This window comes from Serinus canaria, chromosome 19 (assembly GCF_022539315.1).
Source record: "Serinus canaria isolate serCan28SL12 chromosome 19, serCan2020, whole genome shotgun sequence".
Taxonomy (NCBI): Eukaryota; Metazoa; Chordata; class Aves; order Passeriformes; family Fringillidae; genus Serinus; species Serinus canaria.
This window is the reverse complement of record NC_066332.1, coordinates 6952304-6971805: the sequence shown is the minus strand read 5'-3', so window position 1 is coordinate 6971805 and position 19502 is coordinate 6952304. Positions and strand designations below refer to the sequence as shown.

The 19502-nt window shown below is 53.3% G+C and overlaps 4 protein-coding genes across 4 annotated transcripts; 2 read left to right on the top strand and 2 right to left on the bottom strand.

Annotated features, from left to right (window-relative positions):
- Positions 1 to 3089: 3089 nt before the first annotated feature.
- Positions 3090 to 5035, bottom strand: LOC127060288 (serine/threonine-protein kinase pim-1-like). Its single transcript, XM_050981966.1, has 4 exons — positions 4994 to 5035; positions 4309 to 4675; positions 3733 to 3909; positions 3090 to 3446 (listed from the first exon to the last, which is right to left on the bottom strand). The coding sequence occupies exons 1-4, from the start codon at positions 5033 to 5035 to the stop codon at positions 3343 to 3345; spliced, it is 690 nt and encodes a 229-aa protein (XP_050837923.1). The 3' UTR covers positions 3090 to 3342.
- Positions 5036 to 5204: 169 nt separating this feature from the next.
- LOC103820248 (serine/threonine-protein kinase pim-1-like) lies at positions 5205 to 8263 on the top strand. The gene is made up of 5 exons (XM_050981964.1): positions 5205 to 5666; positions 5758 to 5808; positions 6121 to 6487; positions 6841 to 7017; positions 7304 to 8263. Exons 1-5 carry the CDS (start codon positions 5205 to 5207, stop codon positions 7405 to 7407), a joined length of 1161 nt encoding a protein of 386 aa, XP_050837921.1. The 3' UTR covers positions 7408 to 8263.
- A 4535-nt stretch (positions 8264 to 12798) lies between these two features.
- On the bottom strand, positions 12799 to 14660 carry MIS12 (MIS12 kinetochore complex component). The gene has a single exon (XM_050981944.1). The coding sequence runs from the start codon at positions 14378 to 14380 to the stop codon at positions 13748 to 13750; it is 633 nt and encodes a 210-aa protein (XP_050837901.1). The 5' UTR covers positions 14381 to 14660; the 3' UTR covers positions 12799 to 13747.
- Positions 14661 to 14967: 307 nt separating this feature from the next.
- Positions 14968 to 19493, top strand: DERL2 (derlin 2). The gene is made up of 7 exons (XM_009094670.4): positions 14968 to 15088; positions 15478 to 15543; positions 15806 to 15879; positions 16283 to 16376; positions 16821 to 17016; positions 17557 to 17647; positions 18616 to 19493. Exons 1-7 carry the CDS (start codon positions 14996 to 14998, stop codon positions 18719 to 18721), a joined length of 720 nt encoding a protein of 239 aa, XP_009092918.1. The 5' UTR covers positions 14968 to 14995; the 3' UTR covers positions 18722 to 19493.
- Positions 19494 to 19502: the final 9 nt, after the last annotated feature.

The following is a 19502-nucleotide window of genomic DNA, read 5'->3' as shown; positions in this document are numbered from 1 at the left end:
GTAAATATGTACCATGAAGAGAGAGGCTATTTTTTGCATGCTTTTGTACTGTAGAACCGATGAGAAAATGACAATAAATTCCACAGAGATGACCCTGGCTGTAAGTAAGTTCCTAAGGCAGCTGCCCCAGTCGCAGTCCCCAGCCCGAGCCCGGCTCTAAGTTCAAGCGCTCTTTAGCCCTAAGGCCAAGGCCGGCCCTAAGCCCGGCCTAAGCCCCGATCGGAGCCCAAAGCGCAGCCCGGCCTCGGCCCCGTCCCCTGCGCTGCGAGCCTCGCCCACTGACCGTCCGTCACAGAGCGCTCCACCTCTCAGCCAATCAGATCGCTCAGTCACGTCTGGGCCCCGCCCTTCTCAGAGCCTTCTGGCTGTCGACCAATCACACCGCCCGGTGGCGTCACGGCCCCGCCCCCTGCGTCTTCCAATCGTCACAAAGGCCTCCACTATTTGCTCCAGCCTCCATTGTGTCGTCACTGAGCTCCTATTGGCTGTTGGTGAGCGGGCGAGGCTTCAGCCGCCTATATAAAGTGCCGCGGGAAGCCCTCGTCCGGTGAGAGCGCAGCGCTGGCAGCCGGGGCTACAAAGCTCAGTGCCCTCGGCCCCGCGACGCCGGAGTCTCGGGGCCGCCCCTGCCTCGCAGCGCCTCGACCCTACGGCCCCGGGTTACGGGGGGGTGTGCGCCGTGCTTGGGAGGGAGGTGGGAGCGCCCTTTGTGGCCGCTCGCGGCTCCCTGCGCCGGCCCCGCCATCTCCCCCGCCCCAGATAGGAGAGAGACAAAGTGCCGGCCCCTCCAAATCGAAGAGGGACAGCGAAAATGCCGGCCCCTCAAAATCGAAGAAGGACGGAGGGCACCTCCGGCCGGTCAAAGCCGAGTAGGTCGCAGAGCGGCCGGGGGCCGCGAGGACGGCGACAGCGGCGAGCCCCCCAAAATCGCAGGGGGACAGAGAGAATGCCCGCTCAGGCCCCCCAAAGCGGAGGACGATGGAACCGCTCCCTAAATCGAGGGGGGGCAGAGAACGTGCGCCGGCCCTCCCTAAGTCGCAGGGACATGGACACAATGCCAGGTCCCCCCATATCTGAGAAGAGCAGGCGCAGAGGGTCCCCCCAGAAGCGGATGGGGACCGAGACCAACCCTAGCCTTGCAAAGGTAAGGAGGATCGAGAAACTCCCGATCATCCTGCAGGATGAGACAGGCGAGGAGGACACGTCCTTCCCAAACAACCCCGAGGGCGAGAGGGACGGAGACCCCTCGAGCACCGCACCTCCTTCCCCCGGCCCCGTGGACGAAGCAAAATAAAATTGGCAAGAATCCAGTTTAACTGCACACCGAAGGCTTTGACTGATGTTTGTTTTCCCGACGAGGGGAAAGGAGCAGGGAGACCTCTAAGCCCTCTCCCTAGGCGAGAGGAGGATGAGACCTCCGGGCAACCCCAAAGGCCAGATGAAAATGGGGAAGCCCCCAGTCCCTCCAAAAGAGAGGAGGAGGGAGAACCTCCTGCCCCTACACCGGCCAAAGTCAAAGACACACACAGACCTGCTCCAGCCATCCCCAAAAAGGGCACTTATATCATTTCCTTATAGGAAATACTTATATAATTTCACATATAAAGAAACAGGGCTATCTTTACATTTCAGTGACATCTTCACAAAGGTAAGTGCATTAAAATTTGAATTCTACCCTTCTCAAGCAGTGCATTCCTTTGTCTTCAAGTACAAAAGCAACAAAGTCATGACAGGTAACAGTGGCAGATCATGCTGTTACTGTCACAGTTACTCCCAGCTCACTTCACCACATCCTGCTGATTGTTTATTGCTGCCCAGTGAGAAAGAGTCACATTTTGTTTGTCTCGTTGTCAAACATCGTATCTTGCTTCTACCAGTCCTTTGAATCAATCTGGCATTTCGTCCCTTAAATGAGGGGGAAAAGAGTTAATTTACTTATCATTTTTTCAATATTCTCCAGTCTGGAGACAGTTGAATCCTAGAAAAAAAATAAATCTAAGAATCACCCAGTAGTTCCTACTAAGGGAAATTGCACACTGTATTCAATGGAAACCTTGGAAAAACAGTGGGCCTGTGCCTAGAGGAGTCGAATTACCAACTTAAACTTCTTTGAAATCTTTTTATTTACAATAGCAGCTGTAAGTGATTTTCCTTCTTCCACTACAGGAAAAAAATAAAACTGGAAATATTACATTTGTAAATATATCGACCCTGGATCACATCTGGGGAGTCACCAATCAATTTCAACATTTGCCCATTCAGAACATGAACTTCTTGTGTAGCCTTGAAAATATAATGGGTGCTGAAGTCTACAGCAGTGGGATACGGGCCTGGCAGACTTTATCTCCGTGGGCACTGTGGCTGCTGTGCCCGTGAGGTCCATGAGGCCCATGGCAATGGCCTCTACACTGTTGCTTACAAAACCATTATTAACCATTGTTGTTTGTTGGCTGCACACCCCACACATCTTCCTCCTCCCCAGAAGCACTCACTGTGCCTGTCAGGCTCTGTACATACAAACGAAGATGGTCATTCCAAGCACAAGGAGCCTCAGAGGGGACCTTCTCTCTCCCCACAATTCCCTGAAAGGAGTAGTGCCAGCTCCTTGCTGGCCTGCTTCCCCCAGGAGTTCAAGGCCCTTTGGGAGCATTTGCACCCCCAGCCCAGCCCCAGTGTCCCCTCACAATGACCGCCAGGCTGAGGAGCAGCCCCCATTTTAGGGCAAACTGTGATTTTATATTTTTGGGGGGGAGGGGGCAGGGTACATTGAGCCAAAGACCATTGGAATGACTCCAGCAACTCCACATTTCCCCTGGGCTCCATGCCTGTGACTGACAATGCTGCAGTCCCGGCTGGACAATGGCCCAGCCCTGCTACCCATTTCAGGGGAAGAAAGAGGAAGAATTTGTCAGGACTCAACCTGAAATGCCATTTTGCCACCTCTCATTGTTCTGCAGCTTTGCAGAGGAGCAAGGTCTCTGTTCCTGCCACCTGGTGGCCCTTGGAATGCACATGTGGGCCCATGTGTCCCCTCAGGTGACCCCAAGCTGCTTTGTCAGTTTGAAAGGGCAGCGGTTGTTTCACTGTTGCATTTCTTGTCTTCTTAAAGCCACTCCTACCTCTACTAGAGCCTGAGCTTGATGACACACACCTACCTACATGGGGGAGAGGCATCAAAACCTTGACAAAGGCTGAAGGGAACACTCTGATTTCCCCTTTTCCCAAGAGGTTTCTGTAGCTGGAGTTGCTAACAAGGACCAGACGTGACAGGCCGCAATGGGTTGGTGGCTGTTTTATGTCCGGCCCTCGGCGACTGAGTGCTGCGGAGCCTCCAGCGAGGCATCAAAGGCGCCCCCCCAGCACCCAAGGGTGGCGCAAGATCTCCTCCAGCTCCGGCCGGTCCACAGGGTGCTTGCCCAAACACCAGCGGATCAGATGTTGGCACTCTGGGGAGAGAAGGCAGAAAGCGCCGCTCACTGGCAGAAGGCTCCTGCCCGGCTGCTCCCAGTGCCTGCAGGAGCTGGGCCACAGTACCAGTGCTCAGAGCTGCCCTTTGCGGGACAGCGTCACGGCAGGACACGGCCACCCGCTCCAGCCCAGCGGGCCACACCCAGCCCCTCACAGGCCACCTCCTGCGGCCGTCCCTGAAGGGCACGTGGAGCTCCCGCCGAGCTGTGGCACGGCTGGGCCGGGCTGCGTGCTGCCATCTGCCTTCTCAAGGCCGAGACCAACCTGGAGAGACCTGCTGCCAGAAGAAGAGCTGCCCCGACACGATGTCATGGACGTTCTTGAAGGGGAGGCGCCCGCAGACCATGACATAGAGCAGCACGCCCAGGCTCCAGATGGTCGCCGACTCCTGGAGTAGGTAGCCCCGGCAGATCCACTCGGGTGGGCAGTACATTTGTGTTCCTAGGGGAGACAGGCGGTGCTGGCCTGGCGCAGGCTGCTGCCTTCCAGAGCCTGGCGCCAGCCTCCTGCCAGAGGCAGGGCCTGCACCGGCAGCCACAACTTCCCCCAAGGACACCCTGCAGGCCCAGACAATTGGCCAAAGCTGGGAAAACGCTCTGCAAGGCAGGGATGGCCAGCGGAGCAGCCCGAGCCCAACCAGGCCTGCCAAGCCAAAAGGCCAGGGCCTGCCTTGTGCAGCCCCCCTCTGTCAGCAGGGCCAGCAGCCGGCTCCTGGGGTACAGCATCTGCCCCGGGGCACAGGGCAGCCAGCAGCCGGCTGAAGGCCGCAGCCACGGCCCAGGAGGGAATGGCACAGTGCAGTGCCTGGCACCGGGAGCAGGGCCCGGGTCGCGGGCTCACCGGCAAACTCTCTGAAGCCCCAGTTCTGGAGAAACGTGCCGCAACCGAAGTCGATGAGCTTCAGGCTGCCACTCTCCGGGTCCACGAGGAGGTTCTCCGGCTTGATGTCCCCGTGCCAGACACCGCAGGCAGTGCAGTGCCACACGGCCTCCAGCACCTGGCAGAAAAGCCAGTGTGCCGACTCCTCGCTCAGGGACCCGTGCTCCTGCAGGAGCTCCAAGAGATCCTGCGATCGCTCCGGACGCTCCAGGACCAGCACGTAGCTGTCAGGCAGCTCGAACCAGTCCAGGAGCTGGATGATGCAGTGGCAGCCAGAGCCCACCTTCTCCATCAGCACAATCTCCATTGGAACACGGGTGCCGTTGGGCTGGGGAGGAAGAGACTATGCCTGCAGCAGGCCTGGTGCTGCCCCCTGCCTCCATTGCCCCCCGCCCGGCATGCCCCAGTGCCCCCCTGGCAGCCTCCCTGCTGCTCGGGATCCCTCTCGCCCAGGGCGTGCTTGGCAGCTGCCCCCCTGCCTGGGCCCAGCACCGCCGTTCGGTATCCCCGGGCCCGCCGTGCTCCTCCTCGCAGCCTGAACCCCCGCCCGCAGGTGGGGGAGCAGCGAGTGCCCTGCGGCCAGCAGTTGCCAAGCCACAGCTCCCGGGATGCTGTGTCAGCTGTGCCAGAGGACAACAGCCCTTGCCTGGTGGAGGAAACGATCCTCGAGACAGCTGGAGACCTCCATCTCGAGGCAGCTGCTCCAAGACCGCAACCGACTCCCAGGAATGTCCTAAGAGAAGGTGAGATCTTCTCAGGAGCTGTCTGCGGCTCCCCTGGGCCTCTGGAGGAGCATTCACAGGCCGGGCCAGGGCCTCTGAGAGCAGCCTAGCCCCTGGCTGTTCTCAGTGCCTCTGATGCCATGGCTTGAAAAAACCCCCTTTGTGTGGTTTGCAGGTGCTCCTGGGACCCCCCTGTGCGACAGCTCGGGCTGCAGCCCCGGCCGTGCAGAAGAGCGGAGTGCAGGCCAGGAGGCCGGGGCCAGCGACGGTGCCGCCGTGCCCCGCTGCAGCGGGGCTCCTGCAGCCGTCTGTGCGCGCTGCCCGGGCCCGGCCGTGCCGCTCGCCGGCCCGACGGCTGCGGGGCCGTGGCCGCTGCCCGGCGCGCAGCAGGAAGCAGGTGAGAGCAGCGCGGCCCGCGGGGACCCGGCCCGCTGCCCTGGCGGGCTCTGGGGGGTTCCTGGGCGCGGGGCTGATGGCTCGCTCTCGGCCGCAGGGCAAAAGAAGGAGCTGCAGGAGCTGTACCAGCTGGGCCCGCAGCTGGGCAGCGGTGGCTTCGGCACCGTTTTCTCGGGGACCCGCCTCTCAGACGGCAGCCCGGTAAGTGGCCGGCAGAGCCGGGCGCGGCCGGAGGGTCAGGGCCCGGGCCGGGCCGGGCCGGAGCTCAGCCCCCTGTGTCCGTGGCTTGCAGGTGGCCGTCAAGCACGTGGCTCGGAAGCGCGTCCTGCGGTGGGACGAGCGGGTGAGTGAGCGGGGCCATCGGGCCAGAGCGGGCCGGGGCGGGCAGGGAGAAGGCCGGGGCCCCGAGGGAGGGCGGGGGAGGGCTGGGGCAGCGGGCGGGGGTTCAGGCTGCGAGGTGGAGCACGGCGGGCCCGAGGATGCCGAACGGCGGTGCTGGGCCCAGGCAGGGGGGCAGCTGCCAAGCACGCCCTGGGCGGGAGGGATCCCGAGCAGCAGGGAGGCTGCCAGGGGGGCACTGGGGCATGCCGGGCGGGGGGCAATGGAGGCAGGGGGCAGCACCAGGCCTGCTGCAGGCATAGTCTCTTCCTCCCAGCCCAACGGCACTCGTGTTCCAGTGGAGATTGTGCTGATGGAGAAGGTGGGCTCTGGCTGCCACTGCATCATCCAGCTCCTGGACTGGTTCGAGCTGCCTGACAGCTACATGCTGGTCCTGGAGCGTCCGGAGCGATCGCGGGATCTCCTGGAGCTCCTGCAGGAGCACGGGTCCCTGAGCGAGGAGTCGGCGCACTGGGTTTTTTGCCAGGTGCTGGAGGCAGTGTGGCACTGCACTGCCTGCGGCGTCTGGCACGGGGACATCAAGCCGGAGAACCTCCTCGTGGACCCGGAGAGTGGCAGCCTGAAGCTCATCGACTTCGGTTGCGGCACGTTTCTCCAGAACTGGGGCTTCAGAGAGTTTGCCGGTGAGCCCACGGCCCGGGCCCTGCTCCCGGTGCCAGGCACTGCACTGTGCCATTCCCTCATGGGCCGTGGCTGCGGCCTTCAGCCGGCTGCCGGCTGCCCTGTGCCCCGGGGCAGATGCTGTACCCCAGGAGCCGGCTGCTGGCCCTGCCGACAGAGGGGGGCTGCACAAGGCAGGCCCTGGCCTTTTGGCTTGGCAAGCCCGGTTGGGCTCGGGCTGCTCCGCTGGCCGGTTTTCCCAGCTTTGGCCAATTGTCTGGGCCTGCAGGGTGTCCTTGGGGGAAGTTGTGGCTGCTGGCACAAGGCTCTGGAAGGCAGCAGCCTGCGCCCGGCCAGCACCGCCTGTCTCCCCTAGGAACACAAATGTACTGCCCACCCGAGTGGATCTGCCGGGGCTACCTACTCCAGGAGTCGGCGACCATCTGGAGCCTGGGCGTGCTGCTCTATGTCATGGTCTGCGGGCGCCTCCCCTTCAAGAACGTCCATGACATCGTGTCGGGGCAGCTCTTCTTCTGGCAGCAGGTCTCTCCAGGTTGGTCTCGGCCTTGAGAAGGCGGATGGGAGCACGCCGCCCGGCCCGGCCCTGCCGCAGCTCGGTGGGAGCTCCACGTGCCCTTCAGGGACGGCCGCAGGAGGTGGCCTGTGAGGGGCTGGGTGTGGCCCGCTGGGCTGGAGCGGGTGGCCGTGTCCTGCCGTGCCGCTGTCCCGCAAAGGGCAGCTCTGAGCACTGGTAGCGTGGCCCAGCTCCTGCAGGCACTGGGAGCAGCCGGGCAGGAGCCTTCTGACAGTGAGCGGCGCTTTCTGCCTTCTCTCCCCAGAGTGCCAGCATCTGATCCGCTGGTGTTTGGGCAAGCACCCCGTGGACCGGCCGGAGCTGCAAGAGATCTTGTGCCACCCTTGGGTGCTGGGGGGGCGCCTTTGATGCCTCGCTGGATCCCCCGCAGCACCCAGTCGCCAAGTCCCACGCAGTACTGATGGCCAGAAAAATTAAGCAGCCACCACGTCTGGTCCTTGTTAGCAACTATAGCTAAGAAAACCTCTTGGGAAAAGGGAAAATCAGAGTGTTCCCTTCAGCCTTTGTCAAGGTTTTGATTCCTTTTCTCCAGATAGGTAGATTTGTCTCTCAGAGTGCAGAGGAAGCCCTTAGAAAAGGGCTGCGTGCTTCCTCACAGGAACCGGTCTCAGCAAGACCTGCTCATCTCTGAAGATGCAGAATGCCAGGAAAATCCTGAAAGCAAAGAAGTGAACCCAGCCACTGGTAGTTCAGCAGTCCTAGAAGGATGTGTCCCAGGAGCAAATATCCTGGTGCTGCCAATTTCCATTCCACAGCTCTTAGGAAAATTCAGCTGTGCCATAGAAGAGCCTTGGTATCGTGTTGGGTAAGATCCTGCAGCATTTAAGGCAGGTTTTCCCATGTCCAGGTCTTTCTCTGGAGCAGGCAAGGGAGGAGGAGGACAAGAGGAAGAACTCCACAGTTGGGTTACTCATTGTGAGAATCTCCACCACTCAATTGCCTTCTTGAGAGCTGCTGGACCAGAGATGGAGGAAGTCCTTTGGACAGGACTTCCTCTCTCAGAGCCACAGCTGTCTGCAGGAGCTGCTCATCCTTGAGGATGCAAATGGCCAGATAATGCCTGGAAGTAAAAAGGGGAGCCCAGCCCTCTCCAAGATGTTCCCAGAGGCAAGTTTTCCATCAACAAGTGTCCTGGAGCTGCCTGCACCCTATCCATGGCTCCCAGAATGTTGTAGCCAAAATTAAGGACAAATGCAGGGGATAGAGATCCCCAAACCACCTGAAAGGGAAGAGTATACAAAGGTTCCCTGGTCCCCCATAGGGCGGTTGAGGCTGGAGACCACCCAGATGCCCCTAGGGAAGAGGAGAATGGAGACTCCCCCCAATCCCCTTTGGAAGGGAGAAGCAGAGAGACCTTATATTTTTCCTTTTTAATTATTTTTCCTTTTTTATTTTCTTTTGTTTGTTTTATGTTTCTTGTAGCAGTAAATCAAGATGGAGATCTCTGGCTCCCAAGAAGGCAGCCTTTGGGTGCAGCCCATGAACATGGCATTGGAGTCTGTGTGTCATCAAAACTGCAGGAAAAACAGAAACTCTCCAACAACATCTTCTCATTGTCAGAGAAGCAGGCATCCCTTCATTCTGGCCAGGATATGCAATAGAATTATTTCATCCACACATGCCTAGCATGTGCAGTGAAAGTCACTCTGACCCCCATAATTCTTTATCAGACTTTTCTCATATTTCTCAATAAAGACCCCAAAGAAATTCTCCTTCATTGCTTCTGTATTATGCAATGCTTAGGATCTGGTGTCTTCCCTGTGAGGGTGGGGAGGCCCTGGCACTGGTGTCCCAGAGAAGCTATGGCTGCCCCATCCCTGTCCAAGCCAGGCTGGATGGGCCTTGGAGCATCCTGGGATTGCGGAAGGTGTCCCTACCCATGGCAGAGTGGAACAAGATGAGCTTAAAATCCCTCCCAACCCAAACCACTGCGGGACTCTGTGTTCTGCTCAAACACACAACGGGCCCCAATAGCTGCCAATGGCAAACCTACCTGTTAATTGATGGATAAATAAATTCCTGGCAACCACCAACACAAAAGGAAGAGAAACAGTTCCATTAGAAGGACTGGCAGAGGCTGAGATTGGAGATGGGGACATTGAGGGTTCCTTACTGCACAAACTCTCTTTCTGGATAAATGCTGTCCATCCACTCCAGATGGATTCATACCCCAGCATTTTGTCAGGGAGTAAATAAAATACTGAAAGCAGAATTGCTGGTTCCCTGGGTATGCAGTGTCCTGGTGAGGTCACATTGCTGCCACCATGGCACATCCAGCCCTGACATGGTCAGTGACACATCCCAGGCCACTAAATGCCCCTGGAGCTCATGGTCATTTAGGATCTTGCTGGAGACTCAATTTGGGGTTGGATCCACTCAGGTAAATGGCTTGAAATCTGCTTCCCCTGATTTTCTTGTAAGTGGGCTATGTATCAAAATGGATTTTGAGAGCAGTAAATTATAATTTAGTGCCTATTATAATATTCATTAAGAGCTGCTGTCTGCTGCAGTGTTACACCAAATACTAATTATTAGAAATTAAGGTGACAGGAGGGATTAATATTCTGAGTTGTGTAAGTGGGAGTAATAGGAGCCTAGGAGGGATAAGCAGACAAAGCAGCAGGAGGATTTCCTTCCTGTGGGGAAATCAGGGGTAATGGAATCCCCAGTAGCCCAGCACTGGGAGGCAGGGCTGCCCAGTAAAGGGGACAAGATTAATCAGAGCTACAGAGACAGACACCAAATAGAGCTATGACCCAGCTGTGAACACTGGGTTCAAAGTGTTCAGTTTTGGGGCATCACCACCTGGCAGGATCCACCCAGTGGATTGACCTCCAAAGGCTCCATCTTGCCCCAATGTTATTTTTCCAGTTTGTTTGTTTTCTAGTTTGGTTTGTTTATTTTTTTGATTCCTCTTCAAGCTGAAATTAAATTCCTACAATGACTTTGTCACAACCTAGTCTAGTAAAAGGTATCTCTGCTCATGGCAGGGAACAGATGATCTTTAAGGTCCCTTCCAACGCAAACCCAGTTGCAGCAGGGATGGGTGAGATGGATGCAGAGCAGGAAGAACAGCCAGGGAAGCAGCCAAAGCCATGCAGAGCTGTGTGAGGGACATGGTTTTTTCTTTTTAATCACATTCTCTCTTTCCTATGGTTTAATTAGGGGGAAAAAAACCTCTCATATGTGAAAGTGATTCCTTTGTTGCCAGACATTTCCAGTTTTTCCATTTTCTTCTCCTTGAATAGGAAAAAAATCATTTACCATGTTCTTTTCTAACAGTTTCCAGGGATGTCCCACAAACACGGCCAGGAGCCACCAGCAGCCAAGCCCTGACTGAGTTTCTTTGCTTGAGTAAATCAATGTTTAGCCACTAATGGGAGCTGAGTGCCCATTTTCCCTGCCCCATTTATTTTATTGCCAGGGCTGGGGTGCAGGGGAGGCAGCACTGGGGCAGCTCTCTGGAAATCCCAGTGAGCACTTGGAATGTTCACTCCCATCCCATTTTATGGTGTGTGATGGGCAAACACATTAGGGAAGAGCTGCTGCAATCACCCGCTGGAATAACTCACAGTGCCTGTCTCTGTCCATCTCTATTATTTTTATTTGGAGTTTCCACAGGGTTGTTTTAAGGATGGGGGATGCTCTTGCTCAATTTGTGCCAGCAAAAATCTCTGTGGAAGAAAATTTTTTGCCACAACAGGTTTTTTTTTTCATTATTAGAGCAAATAAATATCTTTCCCTGCCCTGCTGGTCCCTTCAGCCTTGCTGTGGGATGTGGACAGGGATGGGAGCCCTGAGGCACCATGGGACAGCAAAGGCAGGAGCTGACCCACCACCAGCTTGAGGTGAAGTGATTAAAGCTTGTGGCTGCCACCAGCATTTCCTGCCTGTAATTAAGGCTTTTAATGAGGAGGCATATGGTAACCCCCTCCTCCCCCGGCATTTTGCCAGGTGTGGGTTCATTAACAGCTGCTAATTACACCATTATTCAGCGTCTAAGTCAAGGAGGGCTACACTGCTCCAACTGCCTGTGAATGCTGCCAAAAATTTCTTAGTTTAAATTTTCTGTTTTCTCCTTATACAGGGAACTGAACCCCTGGGGGTTTGCAGGGCAAACCAGCATCCCTGGGACACAGAGCCAGCGCCTTCCCCACTTTCCCTGACCCCTCTCCGTGCACAGGACCTGCAATTCCAGCTGCACTCCTCCTCCTCACAGCCAGGACATGCTTTTATTCCCAGGGGTTGAGTTTTGCTGCAAGTCTGATAGTCCCAGGAACTGTAGAGGGGCTTGAAGCCATTCTCAATCTGATGGAGCATCCAGGTGCCAGGACATCCTCAGCCCCATGGATCCTCAGGGCTCCTCCTGTGTGTCCCAGAGCAGGAGGGTATTATCCTGGTGAGAAAAACAGTGGCTTTATTTCCCTCAGACCTTAGTCTGCTGCTGGGGTGTTCATTGCACCAAGTGCTTGACATAAGGCTCTTTCTCCTGAAAAAGGCTCTTGGAAATGTTTTACCAGCAGCTGGTTGCAGTTTTTACACTGGGTATTATGAAGTACCTCACTCCCAGCCTGGGGTTCTGAATATTCCAGCTCCATGCAAGTAGTGGGAGAAAATGAGCATTAAAATCATCCAGCTGGAAGTTCTGCCCTTCCTTTCCAAACCAGTTCCAGGTCCTGCTCCTGGTGCTACCCTGTCTGTGCCTGCCTTGTCACCAATGGGACCATGGCCATGGACACTCTGGATCTGCCTCTGAGAGCAATGGGAGCCTGGGCAGAGTGGGACAAGGACAGATGGAGAGGCCACTGGGGATGGAGTCAGGCTATGTCAAGCTCCTCATGAGGCTCTGAATCTCCAGAGACCCCACAAACACAAAACATGGACATGATCTGGAGTCGGGAATGCCTCACCAGTGCCATTGGATCCAGCCTCTGTTGATGTGGCACTTGAGGACAGATGAGTGCTGGCCATGGCAGTGCTGGGGAGCTGCTGGACTTTTCTGTGATTCCATGAGCTGCCACAGCTCCCTGCCCAAGGGCACCGCTCTCAGGAGCATCAGGATGTAATTTATTGTAAAATATTTGATTATGGTTACTGCGGTGCTGGGAGTGTGTGTGGGAGGATGGCATTTCTGAGAGCAGGTGGGAAGGGATGATCACAAGAGGGCCTGAGGTCAGCATGGGTTGTTAAATCCACACCAGGGGGGTGGGATGGTCAATCCCAGATTTAGTTGTGGACATATTTCCCTGGTTGGTGACCCAGCAGGACATCAAAACCAGGGATCAGGGAGTGGGCCAGGCACAGCCTAGTGGAACCACCGTGCCCAGCATCCCCCTCACCCAGCACTCCAGCTGGGAAGGATGTGCTGGGAGGAGCCCTGGCCTGGCAGTGAAATTGTCTCTCTGGCTGGAGGAGAAACCTGTGAAAACGGGAATCATTCCTTTTTGAAGGAAAATGCAGCGTTGGGGTGTACAAACTCAGTAGGGTCCAGCTTTCTGCCAATCCGTGTGTGGTCACTCCGGGCACAGAACACACAGGAAAAGTGTCTCCTATTTACTGAGGATAAAACAAATTATTCACCTGAGGAAACTCAATAATTCTGGATGTCACACTGAGCTGGAAAACCAGACCAACCTCTTGTGGAGCAGATCACTGGGCCGGGCTGATGCTGCCCTCTGCTGCCCTCTGTGACACTTTTCACATCTTCTCAATCCAGGGAAGAAAGAATTCCAAACTGTCTTTTATGTTTTCAATACACTTTTTTATTGCAGTCACCTCTAAATGATTCACAAGGTTAATGACTTTTAAACCTCTATGCTATTAAAGTAGAAATTATTATTGATGTTTAATGACCAGACTAAACAGGAGGTTAAAAGCTGCTATGGAAAGATGCACAGACTGTCAGGGATTTTGAATTAAGTACAGAGAGAATAAGTTTAAGACACAAGAGCTTATCAATACTCATAACATTTTCACAGGAAAAACTGATTAAATGTTAATAAGAGAAACTTTGTTTAGTAGAAAAGGGACACTGGGCAACAAAAAACCCTAAACAAATATATATGTAATGCAACATAAGGTGAAGTAAGACAAAGTGATGGAACAACTAATTTCCTCCAGTGGCTTCTGCTCTGGGCTGACAGAACCTCAAGCACAGGTGGAGTGGTGAGGAACCCTGAGATTCCAGAAACTGGGCTGAAGTTTGGTTTGATGCCAACAGATCTCATCAGAACCTTGTCGACAGCATCAGTGTCATCCTTCTCCCTGCATCTCCTCCTTGCTGGCTTCCCAAACACAGAGAAAGGCACATGGCCAGGCAGCTCCTTGGCCACCAGCAAAGTCCCAGTGGTATCTCTGACCTCAGGCTGGAAACCACCTACACATTCCTACAACTCTTAACGAGGCTTTGTTTTTATAACCCTTAAAACAGGCTAGTGCTACATTGTGTTCAAAGGTAACATTCAGTGTTTTCAAACGCCGGTTATGCGACCCAAAACTTGCAAAGTTAACAATCTGAGTTATATTTTTCAGGCTTTCTCCCCTTCCTGCCTTAGGGAGGAGCAAACTGGCACAGTTCAACAGCTCTTAGACCAAATCCTGGCAGCACCAGTGGAGTAAGAGAAAGATAAGGCCCTGTCATTTTAAGAAAGCTCTCTGTATGGCATCTGTTGCCTTCTCAGAATTTCCATTACATTAACTGATCATGCTGGTTCATTTTTTTGCTCTTCTCCTCAACTTCTTTTAGCACATCCTGCAATTTCTTAGAGCTCTGTGTCAGGAAGGCAAAACTTTCCTTGAAGTTGCCGGCCCCATGCTCCCTGCAGATGTTCTCAAGCCCATCAAAGCACTGCAAAATCTTCTCCAGCTCGGCCTTGACAGCCTTCTGCTCCTCCAGCTCTGCTCGCAGCTCCTGCTCCAGGACCGCCTCTGCCCTGCACTGCTGCTGCAGCTGCTGCAGCTCATCCTGCAGCGCCTGGAATTCCTCCTCACTGTAGGGATACTGCTCCTGCACCTTGTCCTCGGGCAGCAGCACGTTCTTAGGGATGTTCAGCACCAGCTGCAGCAGCACTTCTTCCATTTTAGAGAACAGTTTATCGAAGTGCTCCTTCATAAAGAGCAGGAATTTCTCGGTGCATTTCCGGATCTTGGAAGGGCTGACTTTGCAGCCGGGAATGCCGTCCAGCTTCTTCAGCATCACGCCCTCCACCACCAGCATCATTTCGAACAGGTAGTCCTGGAAGGCGATGTAGACGCGCAGCATGCACGTCTGAGGCGTGAACCCGAAGAACTGCGCCTCGTAGGTCATGGGATTCACCGACATGGCGGCGGGGGCCGGGGCGGCCGGGCCGCGAGGGGAAGGCGGCTCTCACAGGGCGTTACCCGAGGCAGCCGGGCCGCTCCTGCCGCTGGCGTTCGCGGGCCGAGCGCGGGGCCCGGGGCCGCTCCTGCCGCTGGCGTTCGCGGGCCGAGCGCGGGGCCCGGGGCCGCTCCTGCCGCTGGCGTTCGCGGGCCGAGCGCGGGGCCCGGGGCCGCTCCTGCCGCTGGCGTTCGCGGGCCGAGCGCGGGGCCCGGGGCCGCTTCCCGAGAACGGTTCCGAGACCGGCGCTGCCGCTGCCGCCGCTTTCCCGCCTCGCTCGAGCGCCGCCTCAGGGCGCCCCTCCCCAAGCCAATCAGCGCTCGCCAGCGCACGCTTCTGCCCAATCACCGAGCTCTCCGTCCCTCGGTGGGCGGGCCAAGCGCGACCTCTCCACTAATGACAGCGAAGAATATGGGCGGGCACTGCAAGACGACCAATGGGAGTGCGGAGCGGGCTCCGCGAGCTGGGCGGTAGGCCAATGAGAGCCTAGAGTGGAGGGAGGGCGCTGCGGTTCAGCCAATGGGAGTGCGGAGCGTCAGGCGGGCGCGGAGGCGGGCGGGCCGGGGAGGGGCCGCCAAGATGGCGTACCAGACGTTCCGGCAGGAGTACCTGCAGGTGCCGCCTGTGACCCGGGCCTACACCACCGCCTGCGTCCTCACCACCGCCGCCGTGGTCAGTGGCGGCCGCGGGAGGGAGGGAGGCCATGACGGGAGCTGGGAGGGGGCGGGCCTGGGGTAGCCGTGGAAGGGGCGCCCTCAGGCACCGCCCGCGCTCCGAGCCGGGTCTGGAGCCCCGAGACCTCCTGAGCGATTCGGGCATTCCCGGGAGGGGCCCCGGGGAGGTGAAAAGCACGAATTGATAAACGACAGCTCCAGAGGGTTGTTGTATTGAGGCTCCCACTTGCCAAAAAACTCCCAGTGCTGATGTGACTTGCTGGGTTCTTTTGGCACCCGGGAACGGGTTGTGCTGTTTTGGGTGTGTATTTTTTCTTCCTTTTTTTTTTTTTTTTTTCTTGTTTGTTTCTTGTATTGATCCTTTCGAAATGTTTTCTTCTTTTTCAGCAATTAGAACTTATCACGCCCTTCCAACTGTATTTCAACCCTGAGTTAATATTTAAGCACTTTCAAGTAAGTGTGTTCTGAAGCACTGTAGATTTTAAAATGTGCTGTAGAGCTTTTTAGGTGTTAAGTCACAAAACAGTGTACTTTTTGTGTTAGAAATACACTTTTTAAAAGTTACTGTAGGCAGAGTGCAGACCACTATGCCTAAAATAGGTCTTAGCTTCATTTTGTGTAAAGGAGATTTCAGTTTCATTGTTACTTGTTTATCTACTTAGACAATAAAAATAAGCTGTCATGTTTAAAGTCCTTGTATTTGTCTTATTTCCAGATATGGAGATTAATCACAAACTACTTGTTCTTTGGACCAGTTGGCTTTAATTTTTTATTTAACATGATCTTTTTGTATCCTTCACCAAGTTGTGGTGGTTCCCTTGGCAAGCAGAGCTCCAGAGTGCAGGAATCTTGCTGTACCTGCACACAGGAGAGGTTGAGTTCCTGGGAATTCAACAATTCCAGCTTCAAGGGGGTCTCCTTTTAAAGTGGTCAAGAATTTTGCCAGTTACTTTTTTGGTGTTAAGAATTTGTGCCAGCCTGATCCTTCAGGTTGGTGCTGACCTGGTGCCGGAGAAAATTCCAGGTAACTTTCTTGTCTCCTGGCTCACCCTCTGTGCTGAAGTATCCAGAAAGAGCCAAGTGTACAGTAAATTGACAAAACACTTTTAAGCTGCTCTAGAAGTGAATAATTTTCTGCTTGGATGTGTCTCTGAACTCACCTGCTCTGGAGTTTTCCTGACCTTGGCCTCAGATACCGCTACTGCCGCATGCTCGAGGAAGGCTCTTTCCGGGGTCGCACAGCAGATTTTGTATTTATGTTCCTTTTTGGAGGACTTTTAATGACTGTATCCTTTCTGTTTTAATTCCAAGCTCCTTTAGTAAAGCTCCAGAAGTGGGAAGGAGAGCTGAAACCATGTTGTTACTGTTACCTTAATATAGTTTGTTGCACAGGGAGTACTGGTATTTGTTAGGGTGGATTTGAATGCTTTGGGATTGCTGCTGGTTTTTCAGGTTTTTTTCTGCTAGATTGTGGAAATGAGGTTGTCAGAGGACTGTTCAGGTGTGAGATCATGCTCAGGTTATCTGTGAAGAATTGAATTCTGCTTTAATGAGATTATTCATGCTGCAGGTACCCTGAATCCTGCTGCACCTTTTGGACTTGAAGGACAGTAGTTTGACATCCTTACACCTGAGAAAGTGGATTTACCAACTGTGTGGAAAACACAGGATTACAAATTAAGCTGTGAAATTCCTGACCTCACAAGAGTTTCCTTAACGAGCCATGGCAGCTTTTTGGGCTGTTTGTGAACCTGGTGTTCCTGGGGCAGGCCTTCACCATCATGCTGGTGTACGTGTGGAGCCGCAGGAACCCCTACGTCCGCATGAACTTCTTCGGGCTCCTCATCTTCCAAGCCCCTTTTCTACCCTGGGTATTGATGGGCTTTTCTCTGCTCTTGGGGAACTCCATCATTGTGGATCTCCTGGGTGAGTAATGGCAGCAATCTCATGAGGATCTGTTCCTCCTTGTGTTTTACGTGAAACAGAAAATGGGGATTTGTCCAATTTTTGGACTAACTAATGCTTGGTGTCAGTTCTTCTGATATATTTATTATTTTATATTTATATTTTTAGGCTTTTCTTCTTTTTAGCCATTGTAGCATGTTTTGTGCTGTGATAAGGAAAGAAAGCTTTTGATGTTTTGGCTTTTTATTGCTTAGAGTCAGCCCTGATGCATCAGTCTACTGAAATAAAATAGTTTATATTACTATTTTATCGACTCTAATAGAGCCATAACATCAGTATTTTTAATAATGACTAGACCTTTCCCCAATATTAATGTCTTGTGGTATAAGTTAAGCTTTTTACCTGCTTTAGCTTTCTTCCTTAGGTTTTGTATTTCTGTATCATGTTTTCTGTGGAAGAACCAATGTATGTTGTTTTTTTGAAAACTCTAGTGTAAAGCATTGGAGAGTTGTAAGGGAGAACTACTGAAAAATCACCTTTTGGCTTTTGTTTCTATACCAGGCATTGCTGTTGGGCATATATATTTTTTCTTAGAGGATGTCTTTCCCAATCAGCCTGGTGGTGGGAGGCTCCTGAGAACACCGTCTGTCCTGTGAGTATTGGTGTCTGCTTTGGAAGAGACATGGGAAAAGTGCTTGTTTGGAAAACTGTTTGCAATTCAGTCACATCGTTTGGGCAGAGACAGAATTGGGGTGTGTCTGTTCTTGCTTTTTTTATTGAACTTGTGTTGCCAAACAAGGAGCTGGAATTTGTTTAAGTGGAAACCAACTTAACTGGGAGAAGAGCTAAAGGATTTTACTTTTGGTTTCTCTGATATTTGTCAAGCTTTGCTGAAAACACCAAAGCTGTGTCCCCTGCTGAACAGTGGCTTAGGTATTACATATAAGACATGTAATGTATTTACTTCTTCTGTATGTCATCCTCACATCACAGTTTTGGGAAAAAAAAAATCCTTCAGTGTTTATAGTATTGAGTAGTGGTGCTCCCACTCAGTTCCCTCTTGTGTGGATGCTCTAATCCATTATGGTGCTCTCCCAGAACACCTCTGATGGTTGTTTTTCATAGAATCATAAGACTATCCTGAAGATGTTTGGCCTAGAATATTTATATATAAATAGCAGAATTACCTCATTAGTCTTGATTTGGGATCTCCTTCCTGGTGGCTCCAAATTGAAGAGCATAAATCCCACTGTCTGGGCAAGTTGTTTTTGAGGGAGGGCACTGAGCAGCATGTGAGCTGTCTTGATGTTTTTCACAGTCATAAGACTATCCTCAAGATGTCTGGCGTGGAGTATTTATACATAAATAGCAGAGGATGAACCTCATCAGTCTTGATTTGGGATCTCCTTCCTGGTTGATTTGGGATCTCCTTCCTGGTTGATTTGGGATCTCCTTCCTGGTTGATTTGGGATCTCCTTCCTGGTGGTTCCAAAGTGGAGACATAAACCCCACTGCCTGGACAAGCTGTTCTTGAGGGAGTGCACTGTGCAGCGTGTGAACTGTCTAGATCTTACTGTGCAAGCTGTGTTTTAAAGGATAACCATGCTTTGTGTTTTGCAGGAAAGCAATCTTTGACACCCCAGAGGATGACCCCAATTACAACCCCTTGCCAGAGGAGCGGCCGGGGGGCTTTGCCTGGGGAGAGGGGCAGCGCCTCGGGGGTTAACCAGGGCCTGGGGCTGTCCCAGCCACCCCTGGCAGGCACTGGCCTGGCTCCAGCCCCATGGGGACTCTTTCCCCAGCACAGAGAGGACTCTGACAGCTCTGTGGTTTGGAACACAAGCACTTTATGAAATGCAGTCTCACCCGAGGCACTCCCAGCACCCTTCCCAATCAGGGAACTCCTTGTGCTGGACATCACCTAAATCCAGTGGAGCCAAAAATTTAAAACTGGAAACTGTTTCCTGTTAACTTCAGTTAACAAGGCCATGCAAGTACTTGTTTAAAGTGATTTCTAAAGCATTTTTTTCAAGTTATTTGATACATGAAACTCTATGGGAAACTTTACAGGGGACAAACCCAACTTTTTGGGATTTAACTCATTTTTTTTATTCTTGGATAAAACAACTGCAAGATGATTGAATGTCTAAGTCACTATTTCAATGGCAGAAGGTTCTTTAATCTGAGGTGCTGTTTCTCCAGTCATCTTTGAACTGCAGGGAACACAACATGCAGCTTTTCACTCTGCCAGTTGGGTTTTTGGAGTGATTTGCAGGCTGAGGCTACATTTTGGTGTGTTTTTTCCCCCAAGGACTGTGTGTTCAGGTGCCCAGTTTTCAGACTGGTGGTTAAATAGGTGTGCCTACAAAATCCACCCCCGTGTGCCCTCTGCTGTTACTGGATGACCTGCAGCACTAGAGAAGGAAACTTGTCTGGAGTCAGGACTCAAAAAATGATGATGAGTTGAATAAAATGTCTTGTGGATCCTTTTTGGTTAATCCTCTGTA